This window comes from Centropristis striata, chromosome 9 (genome assembly GCF_030273125.1).
Source record: "Centropristis striata isolate RG_2023a ecotype Rhode Island chromosome 9, C.striata_1.0, whole genome shotgun sequence".
Classification (NCBI taxonomy): Eukaryota; Metazoa; Chordata; class Actinopteri; order Perciformes; family Serranidae; genus Centropristis; species Centropristis striata.
In genome coordinates this window covers 35535269-35553317 of record NC_081525.1, presented here as the reverse complement: position 1 = coordinate 35553317, position 18049 = coordinate 35535269, and the positions used below count along the sequence as shown (strand labels likewise).

The window sequence follows — 18049 nt, the reverse complement described above, 5'->3', positions numbered from 1 at the left end:
TGTATTTTAAATATGCTGTTTGTGAGTCTGAATACTTTTCCACACTAATTAAGAAAAGTTAAACTCATTAATATTGATTCAGTTTACAGAGAAAGAAAAGATTTTAACATTTAAATTTTAAGTTTTTCATTCCGAATCCACCTGCCCTTACTGACCCCTTGGTTGTTTTTTTTCCACAGCACCAACAACAGGTGGTCCAGGCTATGGAGCGCGCCAAACAGGTGACCATGGGGGAGCTAAATGCTTCGATAGGGGTACGTGGGCTTCCCCCTCTGCCTCAGAGCGTGTGTACCTTATCCTCCCATTTATTTACTTTCCTCCTTTTCTTTTTTTTGAGGCAAACATCCATTTGCCCGCCTTAATATAAATATTTATTTTTCAAAAATGGATAACTTTTGAATTCTAAAGAGTTTTTTTTGTTTTTGTTCAAGCGGCCTTACCAGCTTCCAGAACATCATCAACAATAAATGATGGATGCAACCAAATGTCCTGTCTGATTTCTAGAAAATTAAAACAGGCTTTAAATTATTAAGTTTTATTTCTAATCACGCTGATTTGGCAGCAGAGCCAGTATCTTCAGCACTCCTCAACTCGTACACGTCGCAGCACTTAGTTCCCTCTCTTTTCTTCCTCCTCTTGATCACTTCCTGTTGAGCCACTTCTTCCATTGCTTGTAAGTCACCCAGATCTCTCTTTCTTGTGTCTCCCCCCTTTTTCCATTACCACTTCTATTTTTCCTGTCTGCAGCAACAGCTTCAGGCCCAGCACCTCTCCCAGCATGCCCAGGGTTTGCCAATGGGCCCACACCCGTCAGGACTGCCTCACCCTGGCCTGGCGCTCGGCGGGGGGTCCGGTCTGCTGGCCCTGTCCGGGGCTCTGGGGGCCCAGCTGGCTGCCAAAGATGAGAGAGCTCACCTAGAGGCAGCAGCAGCCGCCGCCGCCGCTGCAGAGCACCACAGAGGTACAGGAACACTTTAAATTGATGCCTGTTTGCTTATTTTTCTTTGTTTGTGTTCCACAAAGTGTAAAACTCTAGATGAGTTTAGGGCTGTGCGAGAGTTGGCTTACATTCTTAGAGATGGAAACGTCTCTCCGAGGTGGGGGGGAGTAAACACTGAAGCTTGGCTCGATGGATCTTGATGATTGGCTTTGCTTTGGATTTTTGGCAGGGCACAAGAGTGTTGCTGATGATAACACTGCTCAGGGATATTTTCCCTCTGAGTCATCAGCTGTAGAGTGATGTAAAGTGATGGCAGATAATGCTACATTTATGTGTGTGTGTGTGTGTGTGTGTGTGTGTGTGTGTGTGTGTGTATGTGTGTGTGTTCCCTTATCTGCATTTGCTGTCCTGTGGCCGGGTACCTGGATGTTTTGGATGCTTCTGCCTGGAATGAACAGACCGTGAAGCAGGACCAGTGAGTACAATTCACCTCACAATCACTTATATCAAGTACACTCACACTTGTGCAGCCGTTTGTTCAGCAGTTTTTTGATACTGCAGATAAATTCGGTCATTTACATGGGTATCCAGTCCTCATAAAGCAAGTTTTTGTTTTACAGAAAAGGGCTTTTTTTGCTTCATTTTATGGGTCCTTAATCCTAAATTTGACATGCAACTTTCTTATGTGTGGCTACCTTTTTAAATGATTTTTGTAATCACTATGTAAAGTGCTATCTAATGTGTTGTTTTTTGTATAGTTCTTTCAAGTAAGAAATGATTAGGAAGTTATTTAAAAAAATACAGACCTGCAAAATAAAGCCTTACTATTGGATTTTTTTGGGGATTTATTTTGCAGTTCATTGATTTTGCAAAAAATAATTTGAATGAGCAATAAGCAAGCTTTTCCGCCACTGCATGGACTTAAGTAAACAAAGTAGACATTTTTTCAAGATAAAACTTTTTGTGGTTCTTTCTTCTCTGTCACTATGTACGCTGCCAAAAGTGTTGCTAGCTGTAATCAGTTAAAAGTACACAGGTTTGGGCAGCTTTGATCATTTTCAACATCTTGTCGGCTTAAATGTAGCTCTCATACACTAGGATCGCCATAACTGATGCCAAACCATGTATGGCAACAATTTAGATCTCAACATTATATCAATACCACTATAAAATTGTGACAACACTGGTTTATAAAACTGTGCATCATTGCCAAAACTTACTCAGACTGCTCCACAGTCTTTTCTGCTGCCTTACAGAAAACTTGAAGCATTCTCTTTCTTCCTCTCACTCCTGCAGTGAGCCGGCCGATCGATGCGGCCTGATATTCCTTCACATTCATCTCTGCAGCTTATGAGCCTGACATGATTTATGCAGTCCCTCTCACCTCATTATCACCCTCTTCCTTCCTCTCTGCCCTCACTCCTTTTTTTCCCACTCTTTCCCTCTTCTCCTCTTTGTGCCCACATGCACACCTCCCCCTTTGCTCTCTCTTTTCTCACCCTCTCTCGCTCTCCCCTCTGCAGAGCTCTCTGTCCAATGGGGATAAGGGTCGCCCAGCAGACTACCTCAGCAACGGCAAGAAGAGGAAAGCTGATGAGAAAGAGTTCATGACCGACTATGTGAGGCACTTTCATAACACTCTTAAATGTTTAAGTAACTGAAGGAAAGTTTCACCCAACTCCACCAGACCTTGACCGATAAGACCAGTGGTGTCTGTACTGTGGACTCTGGAGACCTGCTGTCATTTTGGACTCATTTAAATGCTCACATTCCCTGCCATCTTCACTGTATTATTGGTGTTATTGTAGAAAAGCAGATACATTAAGCTTTGAAAGGGATTATTTTTATTGTGAGTTTGGGAAGTTATTTTATTATGAACTTCAGCATTAACGCTTTGTTTGAGAAGACCTGCATTATTAAAACAGAGCGCTGCCTCAGAGGATTTCACCTCTCCAAGTTAAACATCTAAAATTAATTCATTACATTTGCTCTGTCCCTTGCATTTACTTCTAACCATCTCAGGCAATCAAATGTTAAGATTTCATTTTCTTCTCCTGCAGTGTAATAAATCAAAAGCTCTTGAGACAAAGGATTGTATTAGAAAACTTTTTTCAAATGTGTTGCGTTACACACACGCGCCTCTGTTTGCTTTGTGTGTCGTATAATTCTACATGTAATCTACATACAGAGCAGGAATATCTTATCTCACTTCCTCTCTTCTCTCACAGGGCAGCGATGCGGATAAGAGTGATGATAATTTGGTGGTGGATGAGGTTAGTAGGCGCCCGCCGGCCTCTATTGGCCTCACTTCACCGCTTTCATCTGCATACATCATGTAAACACACCCAGCAGGAGCATCTGAATAATAATAATTTAATGGCAATAACCCCTCCTCCACCTCTACATGCCCTTATTTCACAGCATACACAACCATAAAGTACATATGCATTCACACATTTACCCCCTCTACAACTTTATGTACATCTCTATAGGTATGACTCTTGAGGTCTTATTAGTTTTATGAATAAGTACAGACAACATAGATAGCGAGGCTGTAAGATGTAGAAAAATGAAGTTAGTTTAGTAAGAATGCATAAATGTCCATTGTGCATGAGATGACAGTAACTGGGACTATAGACAGTTCCCGAAAGCTTTTATATTGAAGTGTTTGCTCTGATTCGGAAAACTCCTCTGGTGCCAGAAAGTGATTTCTTTTCTGTTCACTGAAAAACAATAGTTGGCAGAAGCATGGACTGGTTCACAGTTTTTCAAGTCTCTTTTAAAGCATCCATCAGTTGCCCATATGAACACTGAAACAGATTTTGCCTGCTGTAATCATTCCTCTTGTTCAAACAGGCCATTAATGTGCTTCCAATCTGAGTGATGGCAGACAAAATCCACAGTCCTTGTTCTGTGAAAAAGTGTACAGAAAGCTAGTATGAGTCAGACAAATCAAGTGGGTGTCTCCTAAGTATGTTTTAGTTTGAAAGCATTTTTTTGTGTTTTTCAAGACAGATTGTAACATAAAAACAGGTATTTCATTCTAAAAAGTCTACCCAAATCTACCCACTTGATTTGATTTACTTGCATTTACACAATGTGGGAGTGTTGTTTTTTATTTGCACATAAATATGTTTACAAAGTGTTTTGAGTACTTTCACATGAATGCAAGTATTGCATGGCCAAGTGTTACATCGTTTCTTCCAATAATGATCCACTTTTGTTTTTCGTTGTTTTGGCTTTCACATCCCAAATAAAGGCTTCATTCTATCACATTGTATGAAACAGACATTTAAACTGTACACTAGAGTAGCCGAGGGTTATGAGTTGCACCTACACTTTGTTATAAAACAACAACATGGAGGCTTTGTAGCCCAAACCAAGACATCCAACTTCATTAATACTTTTACACTGCCAAAGGCAGCACATACCAGACCCGCTCCTTCTGTTCTTACCTTCCACAGTCAAAGCATACCTGTTGACCAGGGGAAACTTCACAAGGTGTCCCAGGAGTTTGTTCTTTGCCAGAGCAAATCTATTTAATACTTTTATTGTGTAGAAACGGTCATACATTTTCATCACTGGCAGTATAAATTGTTTTATGTTTAATTTCTTTGTCGAGCCAATTAATAAATCCTCATTACTTCTTATTTCTGTCCAGTGTAATGCAGTTTTATATGTTTTGATTTCAGGATCCGTCATCCCCCCGCAGTGTGCAATCCTACTCGTCCAGGGAGAACGGCCTCGACAAGATGCCCCCCTCCCGTAAGGAGGGCCCCCCCCAGGCCAGCCCTGCCTCCCTGGCCTCCTCCAGCAGCGCAGCCTCTCCGTCTCGTGGCAAAGAGCCCCCACAGGTAGACCTACACACCTGTATGTCAGTTGACCAAACAAAGACCTAAAAAGTCACATGAACGCAGATGTCCATGTAGAGCACACATGGTACATTCCAGTATAAGGCACCAGTGTTTTTGAACTCTGCTCATTTTTTTCATTGTAAATGAACATCTTATTTCTGCTCTACTAGAGGGAGAAGTCCAGCACTCCAGGTATGAAGCCAGGGACCCCCATGTCTCAAGAGTCCAATACCCCGGGACCCAGTGGACCTCCGCAGTTCAGACCTGTCCCTGGCAAGCCGGGTGTTGACCCCCTTGGTAAGAACAATCGACTTTGTAAAAGAAGTAGATGTTGCCACTGGGCATCACTCATTGGTTTGTGGACTAGTTTTTTGGCATTAACATCTTGTAAAAAAATGACAAACAGTTGACTCCTTAGAGTGTGTCTCACTGCAACCACACTCTGAATAAGGCTAAATGGGAACATAATTTAAAAAAAATGAACATAATGCCAGTGATTCAGAACATTAGTACATCAGGAAAATGTTTAAGATAATTAAGCGTGAATAGTGTAATTTCCTCATAGACTTCTATAAAGTCGGACTTCTTTTTTCAACCAGTGGAGTCGCCCCCTGCTGGCCATTAGAAATGCAGATTTAAGGGACTTCTGCTTTGACTTTAGTTCTTTTTATTCCCCAAAGAATAAACATTCTGCACTTAATTAGAGCATTGGACTTCGGACAGCCTGACGTTGGTGTGAAGTGAAAGTGCAAAGCTTTCTAACACCACTGGAAAAACTCATGAGACTAAAAGACAAATGTCTCTATCCCTCTGTTCAGGGACACAATCTTTCACTGCACACAGCATCAATTAATAACATGAATCTTCCTCTGCAGAGATGAGTTCTTAAGCCCGTAGTCGTCGTGTTACATGTTGTGATTGTATCGGCGTCGGGCCGCAGTAGTTGGTATGGGTGTCAGCCAGCTCCCCACCACCCACAACCATCTGGACTTAATAAGCAGCTGTGGGCAAAAATATTCAGCGCCCCTCACTTTTTAAATGGAAAGCTTAGGAGAGGTGATGGACTGTGACTGTGAGCTGCTTCATAATGAGCCTCCATCTATTCCACTGTAACGCTTTTTTTTTACTCGCATCACCTGTTAGCCCACACACACACACACACACCATTATGCACACACACCGTTATGCATGCAAACGTACACACTCATCGATGCAGCTACATGCACAGACAGAGGATGTAGAGGACGGTTATGCACACACACACATTTACACACACACTCTCTCTCTGCAGGAAGGCGTGGAAGCCAGCAGGGGGCAGTAGTGGTCTAGAGCTGTAGTTTAGGGATGTTGTCCTGTCTTTTGTATGGCGGTAGCTTGTTCACAGCCTGTCAGTCACAACTGTGTCACACACTGCACACTGAGAGGCCCTGCACAGGGAGTCACCTTAATAAAAAGTGGAGTTTTTTGTGGTTGAAATAAAAGAGAAAAGTCTCTGAATGACATTATGTTGCCTCAATCAATAATTAGTTCACTTTAATTTTTCACAATAAACTGACTTCCTCTTGTCTTTTCCTCCCTCCTCCAGCTCTAGGTCTTAGAAACCCCCTGGCGGTGCAGGGAGCGTACCCTCCAGGGGCTTTTGGCCTGCCTCCAGGGGTGAACGGGGACCTGGCCGGGGCGGCAGGTTATGGCGCCGGCCTCCACTTAGTCTCCCCACAGATGAACGGAGCTGCTGCAGCTGCAGCGGCGGCTGCTGCCGCAGGCTACGGACGGTCCCCCGTGGTGAGATAGACACTCTGCAGATAATTTGTCTTTCTCAGTGTCACTGTCATATGTAATACCTCAGCATATAAACCCGTCACAGAGGGCAAAAATGAGAATATATATGTGGCAAAGAACGGAGTGTTTTAGAGGGAAAGGAGCTGCATTGTCATTTATCGTAAAGAATCTCTGACCTTGGCTCTTGAAAAGTCTCTTTGCTTTTACATGATCTCATTTTATTCTGATCTTTCATCTGATAATGTCTCTGTAGTATCTGTTTTTATGAGTGAACCCTCTCCTCTCCTCTTCTCTCCTCTCCTCTCCATGAAGACAGGTATCTAGTGTTTTTTTCTCTCCTCACATTTCATTCTGTTCCAGGTGGGCTATGAGTCTCCACACCCGCATATGAGGGTCCCCGGGCTGCCTGCCAGCCTGCAGTCAGCCGCCTCCGGAAAACCGTGAGTTTCCTTTCTTGCTTGCTATCACTCAAATCTTCACCTGTTCACCATTAACTGCACTCAGGCTCTGCTCAGAAACGACAACACCAGAAGGAAAGATCAACAGTCAAACATATTGAAGGGAAAAGTCTTGTTTGGATTGTGTGTGTTCTTACTTTAAGAACTTTTAAAAGAAGTATTCACCTTTTAAAGCACTTGAAAAATGGTTTTAAAGCTGTGGCTGCAGCAGTGTTTTTCTTGCCTCTGCAGATGAATGGCCGATGTGACGTCAGTGGTATTTGCAGAGCAGCTTCAATAGACTCATAGTTAAAAACACCGTTTTTTTTCAGTTTTCCAGACATCATTAGTAAATGTCAGGATTTAGTCACATTCAGTCAGAAGTATTTCTTGGAAATGCAACAAATCACAAGTTGAATGAGATCAGGTAGTTTGTTAAAAAGTTTTGCGTGGGCAACTTTCCCTCAGTCTTAAATGTCGCTTATCAAACTCACACACTTATAAGTAGTTCAATAATAGTTTAACTAAGTCCTCTTTAAGACACAAATGCTTAAGTATATTTTCATGTAATACACTGCGTACACTTTTCACTGACCAAGTACTTGCTTGTGTAGTGCATGTGTTGTCTCACCATGATGCATTTATTAGAATCTCTGTATATCATCTAGAGATGGTCAGTTACGGGCATCACGTAGTATTGGCAGTAATTCAATTCAGACTGAAAACTTGACCCATAAATGTCTTTTATATATATAGATATATATATATCTATATATATAAAATGGCGAGTGAGGAAGCTGCAGCAGCGAGCAATGATTATACAACAACTATACAAATTTGTGTGTTCGTGTATTACATTAATATACATTTATAAATTGTAAAGTTGTTGTATAATCATTGCTCACTGCTGCAGCTACCTCACTCGCCATTTTCACAAGTTCGAAATAGGTCGGACACAAATGATGATGCAGTTAAAGACTAAATAATAAAAAGTTTGCCCTCTTTGTCTTTTTGTTCCATTCATCCATTTCCTCCCTGTCTTCTCTGCAGCGCCTACTCATTCCACGTGAGCGCAGACGGACAGATGCAGCCGGTGCCCTTTCCACCCGACGCCCTGCTGGGCCCGGGGATCCCTCGCCACGCCCGTCAGATTCACACCCTGAACCACGGAGAGGTGGTGTGTGCCGTCACCATCAGCACCTCGACGCGCCACGTCTACACCGGAGGCAAGGGCTGCGTCAAGGTGTGGGACATCAGCCAGCCTGGAAGCAAGAGCCCCATGGCCCAGCTGGACTGTCTGGTGAGACACTTGGATGGATGTTTGTAGACTCGTATTTAAAGTTTGTTGTCCACCTTCTGTCTAATAATGTAGCTTTACTACCAAAAATGATGCTCTTGTTTTCCCACAAATAAAAACACACTTTAGATGATGAATCACCTTTGTGTTGAAGCCAAATCCTCCGGCATCTTTATTTATTGCTGTGGTACTGCTGTAGCAGCACGCTTAACTCTGTATCTTCGGGTCCCCTTGTCATCAATTACAGAGTGCTGCAACATATATTACTGTATATAAATGTTTATATTTGTTGTTCTGCCTTGTTCAATCAGAACAGGGATAACTACATCCGCTCCTGCAAACTGCTCTCAGACGGACGGACTCTGATCGTCGGCGGGGAGGCCAGCACGCTGTCAATCTGGGATCTGGCCACGCCCACTCCTCGCATCAAGGCGGAGCTGACGTCGTCTGCCCCCGCGTGCTACGCTCTGGCCATCTCCCCTGACAACAAGGTCTGCTTCTCCTGCTGCAGCGACGGCAACATCGTCGTCTGGGACCTTCACAACCAAACGCTGGTCAGGTAAGAGGAGAGGAAGGAGACGGCCTTGTTTTTAACTAGTTTCAGTAAATGCCATGGAAACGGGAACATGGTCAGACTCGAGAAGACAAGAGGAGAGGAGTAAAGAGCGGAGAGAGTGAAGGCAAAGGAAGAGAGGCGGTGAAGTGGCAAATGAGAAGATGGAGACTGCACCGACAGGGAGGAAATAGTGTAATTTCTGAAATTTTACAATCTAAACTGTCAATCATAAAGTAAAGAGGAAAAACAAACAAACAGCACAGACGAGGTGGATTTTAGCCAAACCTGTGTGTGTCTGCATGTTTAAGAAATGCAGGCTGCATCTTCCTCTGTTTTAGTCATTTTTGTCTTTAAAGCAACAGAGCATGCAACTTTCTATTTCATTTCTAGTATTGCAAATATTACAATGATATACCCACCTTCAAATGCACTGGTCCATACTATATACCTGCCTCTTATAAAGTGAACAGTAAGACAACTTTAAGTCTTTAATCATTTACAAGCAGCATACAAATATTAAGTAGATAGATTATATCTTAACATTATAAAAAAGTAGATGTATTCGTCTTGAAGGACTTTAGGTTTTCTTAAAGTAATAATCTCATTTAACCCATTGAAGCCTGGGAAGCGGATACTTCGTTTTGTAGTATTTGTATAAGCTCTCAAATACTTTTTGAATTTCATTTCTATCTGCTACAGAGGCTGAAAAATCTGTTATTTAGTAGAAGCGTTGACACTTCTGTTGAATTTCCAGAAAAACCTCAGGTTTTAGGGGCTTATTTTAAAATCGCCCAGAGGTTTTACAGGCGTTTCAGACCTCAATGGGTTAAATGTTTGTTCATCTATCGTTGAATAAGTTATCACTCCTGAACTGATGAAAGCTTGAGGGTTTGCTGTAGTATGAATTGGGTATATGTGGCGAGCTTCTCAGGAAAAATCCTAAACACTGCACAGTTAGTGACCGTTTTCCTTCACCCAGCAGTGATTCATCCAGCGGACAGGGTGGGTGGAGCTAACACAATAGACTCGTTCTTCAACTCGTGTGTAAAGCAGCAAACTGTTTTCTTTTTTTTCCTTTTTCAAATATTGCAGGTAAGCAGTTACTGTGGTCGAACAGACAAAAAAAGTGATGACTACAGAGAATAAAACCTTATAAAACAAGTTAAAGTGAGCTCCAAAAACACCTGTAATTATTATACTGTATAGATGTTATAGATGCAGCCAAAGGGAAGAAAACAGATCATTATTGATTGCAGCTGTGTGGGGTTTTTTTTGCCTCTTACAGTTCCCCACACTAAGACACACATTTATAAGTCATTGTAGGTTTTTTCTTGGGAATATTTGGTGGTGAAAACTTATATTCCCTCTGTTTCATGCAAAAGTTAAGTAACTTAAACAACATGTGTGTTTTAGTGTTGATTTTCACAGTGCATTTAAATGACCTGAAGTGGCCTGTTTTTATGTAGTGCAGTATGGTCCTTTTATAGAATAATGAGTAGTAGGGAAAGGGAACACAGCTTACTTCTACAAGCAACAGTATTTAGGAATGAGCAGAGATCAGAGAGGAGGCTGGGCAGTCAGGGCTCCAGAGTTGTGTTTGTGTGTTAATATGCGTCTGTCTCTAAGGCTCTTGTGTGTCTCCTCCTTGCAGGCAGTTCCAGGGCCACACAGACGGAGCGAGCTGCATCGACATCTCCAACGACGGCACCAAACTGTGGACGGGAGGGCTGGACAACACAGTCCGCTGCTGGGACCTCCGAGAGGGACGGCAGCTCCAGCAGCACGACTTCACCTCGCAGGTACACACACACCCCTAATTAAGAACCTGGTCTCACAGAAATCTGTGAAATAGCCACGGATTTCGCTTAACTCAAAATCCGTGGAATAGCCACGGAATCGCTCAAATTTCCGTGAAAATGACACGGATTTCGCTACAATGCAAGTTAATGACAGTCATATCCCGTGGCCATCCCATTGATATTTTTTCCTATTGGTTTGTTCCAAGTCACGTGACTTTCAAGGTCCCGGCGGTCAGAACAAAAAACATGGCGGACAGTTCTCTCATTTTTAGTGAAAAAATTAATATTTTTACTTTGTTTCTGCATAAAAATGGATTTTGATCACATTTCTAGCGAGAAATATATGTTTTATTTTCTAAATATTCACTCAGTGAATGTACATAATCACTTTGTATGTTGGAATAGCCACGGGATATGACTGTCATTAACTTGTATTGTAGCGAAATCCGTGTCAGTTTCACGGAAAATTTGAGCGATTCTACGGATTTTGAGTTAAGCGAAATCCGTGGCTATTTCACGGATTTCTGTGAGACCATGTTGCTAATTAAACACACAAATTAGACTCACTGCAGTCCAGACAATTGAGCATTCATGTGCTGACATGCTTCTGTCTCATTTCTTTCTCTCCTTCCTTTGACTCCTTTCTTCCCTCTCTGTCTGCAGATCTTCTCTCTGGGCTACTGTCCGACAGGCGAGTGGCTGGCTGTGGGAATGGAGAGCAGTAATGTGGAAGTCCTGCACGTCTCCAAACCTGACAAGTACCAGCTGCACCTTCACGAGAGCTGCGTTCTCTCCCTAAAGTTTGCCTACTGCGGTACGTTTGTATACACACGTACAGAGTCACTGTGGGGGCTGGAATTCCTTGAAAACATGAAATTTAATGTGCTGTTTGTATCAAGTTTATTTACAAACAAGTGACTTTTTGTGTTATAATTCGTCACCCTTCTGTAGAATGCTGTCACAATTTAATGTAATGAAGAAGTGAAATATTTAGTATATTGTATGTTCTACATATTTTAAATAATTACTACTGATGTGAGGTGCTGGAAAAGCTTGAAAACTCACCTTGAAAATACTTGAAAAGTGGATGAATTTGACTTTGGAAAAGGTGTAAGAACCCTACACATACACACACACACACACACACACACACACTCACACTCTGACTAAGGAAGCAGAACAATCTTTTTGGTTCTCTCATTATTCAGAAGCAGCATCTTTCTTTTCACCTCTCCTATTCTTCTTTACAAAAGCAGCACCTCCTCTCAGGCTTCTCCATATCTCACCTCCCCTGAGACTTTATCTGTTGATGGCTGTGTGTGTTTCGTCCTGTAGGTAAATGGTTTGTGAGCACAGGAAAAGATAACCTCCTGAATGCATGGCGGACACCTTACGGATCCAGCATATTCCAGGTAAGATATAACACACTGCGTTTTATACACAGCTCTCTGCCCACACACAGTTTTTCTTGTAAAAAAATGTATACTAAGTTTGGAAAATCTTTCACAGAAATCCGTGAAATAGCCACGGATTTCGCTACAATGCAAGTTAATGACAGTCATATTTTTCTGACGAGATCTTCACCACAAAGTGATTATGAAAATTCACTGAGTGAATATTTAGAAAATAAAACATATATTTCTCGCTAGAAATGTGATCAAAATCCATTTTTATGCAGAAACAAAGTCAAAATATTAATTTTTTCACTAAAAACAAGAGAACTGTCCGCCATGTTTTTTGTTCTGACCGCCGGAACCTTGAAAGTCACGTGACTTGGAACAGACCAACAGCCACGGGATATGACTGTACTGTACTGCATTGTAACGAAATCCGTGTCAGTTTCACGGAAATTTGAGCGATTCCGTGGCTATTCCACGGATTTTGAGTTAAGCGAAATCCGTGGCTATTTCACGGATTTCTGTGAGACCAGGTTGAAAACAAATGTTTTCATATTTGAAATGAAACAATTCTGTTGTGATATTTGTTTGTCATCTTAATCATGATGAAAACATACAAAGTCAACATGAACAGCTGGTATAATAAACCAAATGACAATGGGTATAAAGGAATTATTTAATCTTTATTTTTCACAATTGCATTCATAGTTTTTATGTAAAAGGCTTTGAGAATCTGGAAGTTTTTTTTAAATTAGGTACCTCCGAAAGTGTTTTTAAAATGCTTGAATTTTAAAAAGTAGCATGAAATTCAGTATATCAAAATTAGAGTACTTTATTGATCCCTTGGGGAAATTGCTTGTTTACAGTTGCTCCTGTATAAGAAATAGAAATAAGTAAGTCTGTAAATAAAATAAAGATTGCTCTACACTAAGTATACGACAATATAAAATACAAATGCCACAATTCTTAAGTAAGTAGAGATATGTACAAATAGAAATATAGATAAGATGGTGATATAATGAGGAATTGTGATTTCAGGCTTTGAAACAATGCAGTTGTCAACTGTGAAAATGCATTTGTCTCTCCTATCCTGCTTTTTCAATATAAACATATTTCAGTGTTATTTTGGGAAGCAAATACATCAGTTTTGACTTGAATAATGTCAAAATGTACAAAAACCCGATTCACTGACTGTTTGTAGCTAATGCGGCTGCTCTTTGTGTCTCCGTTCAGTCTAAGGAGTCTTCGTCGGTTCTCAGCTGTGATATCTCTCCTGACGACCAGTTCATCGTCACCGGCTCCGGGGACAAGAAGGCCACAGTCTACGAAGTCATCTACTGAACATTGATTGGCTGGAAAAAAAACAACTAATAATCAGGGGGCGGAGCAAAGGCTCCCTCCTGCACCAGTGACTGTACAGAGCGTCGGTGGCATGGAAAACAAGAGACACTCAACTCGTACTTTGTTGTTTTGTTTACGTTTGTGAAAGAAATGAGAAAGAGAAGCAAGGGGGCACAAAGTCACATCTCTGGAAAAAAAACAAACTGAACTTTGTTTTTAATGCTCTGAGAACGCTGGTTAGTCTATAGCTGCGCAATTGTGGGATTCCTCCAAAGAACTTTTGCTTTTGTTCCTTTTTGTTCCTTTTTTTAACAAAATAAAACCTCTGTAGTGAACAAGAAATTAGCAAAAAAAAATTATTTTTTTAGCCTTTGAATTTTTCGCAAACAGTTGGACTGCATCGAGTGGAAAAAGACAGATGTGGGACTGAGGGAAGGTGGAAAGGGTTCAGGGAGGGCTGGGAACTCTTAATGGAAAAATACGGTCCTTATTCTGTGCTGTGTATAAAAAATAAAAAAAGTCCCAGCCTGGGTCAGCTTGGCCTGGTTTGGCCTGGTCCGGTCCAGCTACGTGGCTGCTCCTCGGTGCAGCAGATGCGTGGCAGATGGCAGGATGGTGTGCTGTGAGGTTCCAGCTATTTTTTTTTTCTCCTGGTTAAGTTTCAGCAGCAACATGATTGTATCATCTCCAGTATATAAAGGGTTGGTTTTCTCTAAAGTTTCCTCAAGAGTTAGTCTTTGTTGCTTTTTTTATTTATAAAAGAACAAAGTCAGACTTATTGTTGAGATCTTTTTGGGAGGAAAACCAGCCTGGAACAGAAAAACCCTGAGGACAGAAAACTGAAGTCAGTTCAAAGAGCTCAGAACAGGAACTGTCCAAGTTTTGGAGATGTTGCCTCTGCTACGTCATCGTCATTCTTAACACTAAACATTAAATGTGTTTTTTTTATTGTATTTGTTAGGGCACATATAGGCAGACAGGTATTTTCACAACTGCATCATGAACCTTGAACCTTGCTATATATGGACATGTAAATAAAGTTCTGTAAAGGCAAACAAGGATGTTATCTGTGACTTGGATTTGCTTTAAAGAACCAGTTCTCCCCAAAATCAAAAACGCATATTTTTCATCTTACATGTAGTGCTATTAATAAATCTAGATTGTTTTGATGTTAGTTGCAGAGTGTAGGAGGTATCGGCTGTAGAGATGTCTCTAATATAATAGAACTAGATGGCACTTTGCTGTTGGTGCATAATGCACAAAAAATAATTTGAAAAACTCAAAAGCAATGTTTATTTTCAGAAATCACGACCCAGTTGCTGAAGGTCAACCAGACCTTGTTGCGAGAAGTTTCATGTAGGAACTTTTTTTTATTTTTTATTTAACCAGGGAATATCCCATTGAGATTAAGAACCTCTTTTTCAAGGGAGCCCTAGAAAAGAACTATTTCCAGCGTTCCAATGTCTCCAGAACTAGGACTTGGTAAAAACCTTATGTCATCACTAAACCTTGTGTTAGATTAGGCCAAGATGATTCATCATTCCAGATCATTTTCAGAGTCATGAGGCCTGTAAATAACTTTAGAGGCTCGATGAGATGTCTTTGAAAGTTTGTAAAGGGTTGAGGTTTATACATTGCTGCTGATTGGGGGCGAGTCAGAGGTGTTCCCCAAACAAGAGAAAGCATACCTCAAAACATTTGTTTCATAAAACATTTTCAACCCGAAATCTGCAGCAGAAAGTTGTGCACCATTTTCTGATTGAACTTGCCCCACAGTGCAGGCTCGTCTGATTTCTGCCCTGAATCATTTGTGTTATTTGTCTTTCATGAACATCTTCTCACTGAGAAGAACAGATTGAAACAGCCTCTTTAGGATCAATGCAGGTGTGATGGTGTGAAGAGCAGCAATTAAGTAGATCTGCTGTGTGTGTGTCTGTGTGTGTTTCACACTGCTGGCTGTCAAAAGTGTTTTTCAGCCACAGAACCGAGTCAGATTCTTGCCAGGTTGAACTTGGATGTTTAAACAAAAAATCAAAAGAAGCGTTTGTTAAATGTTTGTTTAAACGCTAACAGCCAGAAAAGCGTGTGCCTGCAGTGAGGTGCCAAAAAGCGTCTTAGAAATATTTAGATAAAAAATGAAGGATGTGAATGGGGAGTACACACACGAGCTCCTGTGGTGGAAACCTTTCTCTCTCACTGAGGAAACACAACAGTCTCCTCCAGTCAGTGTCTGCGTCCTCAGACGTACAGGAAAGTGTCCCGGGACTCGCATAATGCAGCCAAACAGTTGTGTTTTTGTGCTGAGCTAGCTCACAGTGTGGTGAGACATAGTGATGTGCAGTACAGTAGTGCGAGGAAGGGATTATTATAGCAATAACACCCAGGAGGGAGTTCTTCAGTGATTGTGGGTGTAGTGGTGACTCTCCTGCCGGGACAAAAAGCTTGAAAAGCGAGAGAAGTAAAACTGAGAGAAATAAAAGTAAAGCATTTATCTCCTTTGTACAGTAAAGTATTACTGGCATACAGGTGCATAATATCATTTAGCTTCATTTAATTTCTTTTGGTGCAAAATCGAAACCATGGTTTAGACCTTTGGCCTTTTTTAAACGCTTCTGTTAAAACCCATAATCACAGCACAGAGAGCTCTCAAGGCTGCTATTGCCTTTATATCATTTGCAACTAGTGAGCACGATAGACTGCAGGATAAATACGACGGAATAAAGAAACAAAACAGATTGCTCACGTGGTGCTTTGGTTATGTCGCTCTGCTGAATCTTCTGGAGTCAGATCAGTTTTGCACAAAAATTCATAGATGTATACGTGATTTATATATAAATTGTACTTATAAAAATATTTTTTAATGCACACAATGTTATGGTACAATTTAGGAAATTGGAGGTCAAGAATGGAATTACATGTACTTTTATAACCAGCTGATAAAGTATGAAACTTCAGGGGAAGATGTCCCTCATAATAAATACCCGTCATGGCACCTGCACTTAAATGCGCAATGAGGCCAGGGACTAGATGTATGGGTGCTAAGAATTAATCATTAGTAATTTGACGTTTAATAATAATTGAGGTATCACTGGGATGATGGTTTACAGCTTTGGTTCTTAAAGTTTGCCCACGGCCCTCAAACATTTTGGGCTGCCCTTGAATGTGACGTGAAATGCATGCATTATATTTTAATCATCCGTGGTCCATTCAATACTTTTACTTTCAATATCTTAAATTCAAAACACTACTCGGCTACTGCATCAAACTGGGCTGTCTAATATGTGTCTGTCAGGTTGGGAAGGACGTTGTAGGAAGTTACTGGTTGCAACTAGAGGCACCACGCAAATTACTTTCTGTCATCAGTACGATGGCTGTTTGCTAATATGTATAACGGTTTCTATGGACAACAGTGTAGTTTAATTTGTAAATGAGCTGTGCACTTTTCCTGTATGATCCTGTCAGAATCTAAGTCGTAGTCGTGTGCTATAAAAGTCACGGAAAGGTCATAGTCAATATAGCGACTACTATCCACTCAAAAAGCCGCTAAGTGGGTTCCCCACTGTGACGGGTTCCAAACAATACTTCCAAAGAATCCATGAAGTTCAGATGCGTTAAACTGGTTTATTATGCAAACAAAAAATTAACTGACAAGCAGTTGTTGTATGAGAAAAAATAACTGTGCAGGTAAATAGGTGACACCACACCCCTGTCCCATCACCGGAAGTGACATATACCAAAAAGATGTGTGCAGTCTAACAAATAAACAACATAGGCAAAAATACACATTTTGGCTCCTACAGTCACAGTTCTGTATGCAAAAATAAAAAAATAACGGCATAGGTCATACAATGACAATGTAAAAAAAAGCTCATAGTAGAGTATGTCGTCAAAATGTATTAAAAAACATCAAAGTATAGTAGGCCTATGTCTTCAAAATTTCATGAAATAGGTTCATAATATAGTATGTCTTCAAAATGTATTAAAAAACATAGTATAGTATGTTGTCAGAATTTCATAGAAAAATATAGCATAGTGTATTGTCAAAATTTTATAAAAAACATCATAGTAAAGTATGTCTTCAAAATTGAATAAAAAACGTCTTAGTATAGTTTTGTCAAAATTTAATTTTAAAAAAAGTCATACTGCAGAACAATTTTGAGTTGACGTCACTGGCGGCAGTGGCTGGTGGCAAAAAACTCAGGAAACGGCTGCGATCTATAAAAACAATAAGGAAACAGAGGAAAATGGACAAATTTCAGGGTGTGTGTGTGTGTGTGTGTGTGTACATATATGTATATACACACACACACACACACACACACTATTAATTGCATATGTGATTGTCTAGAGCTCTTATTGACTTCAGGTTCCTGCTCTAATGTAGCTGATCATCACAGGTTGCGGCCGCTCTGCTTTTAAAAGTTGAGCTGTGTGAATGTATGAAATGGGTACTGTGTAAATACAAGAATCTCAGATATTTTTACTATTCCTATTCTGACATCCAATAGCACAGCCAGACATCGTTACCCCTGAAACGCTTCTCTTTCCTTCTATTTCCTTATCGTTTTCATACATCGGTCGTTAATTGTAGTTGTTTCTGATGCCTTAAAGTAACATTTACATACATAGTAGCAGTAAATCTTGATGTT

The 18049-nt window shown here is 40.8% G+C and overlaps 1 protein-coding gene across 2 annotated transcripts in view; it reads left to right on the top strand.

Annotated features, from left to right (window-relative positions):
- The window catches only part of tle2a (TLE family member 2, transcriptional corepressor a), a 45718-nt gene extending 31259 nt beyond the window's left edge, over positions 1-14459 (top strand). Inside the window, exons 6-20 of one of the 2 annotated variants that reach the window (XM_059341385.1) lie at positions 180-221; positions 748-961; positions 1399-1415; positions 2464-2559; positions 3169-3213; positions 4633-4794; positions 4965-5091; positions 6380-6576; positions 6934-7013; positions 8061-8310; positions 8619-8866; positions 10515-10662; positions 11326-11476; positions 11998-12074; positions 13293-14459. In XM_059341385.1, coding sequence (XP_059197368.1) covers positions 180-221; positions 748-961; positions 1399-1415; positions 2464-2559; positions 3169-3213; positions 4633-4794; positions 4965-5091; positions 6380-6576; positions 6934-7013; positions 8061-8310; positions 8619-8866; positions 10515-10662; positions 11326-11476; positions 11998-12074; positions 13293-13400 — 1962 coding nt within the window. In that variant the 3' untranslated portion in view covers positions 13401-14459. Of the gene's footprint in view, positions 1-179; positions 255-747; positions 962-1398; positions 1416-2463; positions 2560-3168; positions 3214-4632; positions 4795-4964; positions 5092-6379; positions 6577-6933; positions 7014-8060; positions 8311-8618; positions 8867-10514; positions 10663-11325; positions 11477-11997; positions 12075-13292 lie in introns of both variants that reach the window. The other variant, XM_059341384.1, reaches the window with a different exon arrangement.
- Positions 14460-18049: the final 3590 nt, after the last annotated feature.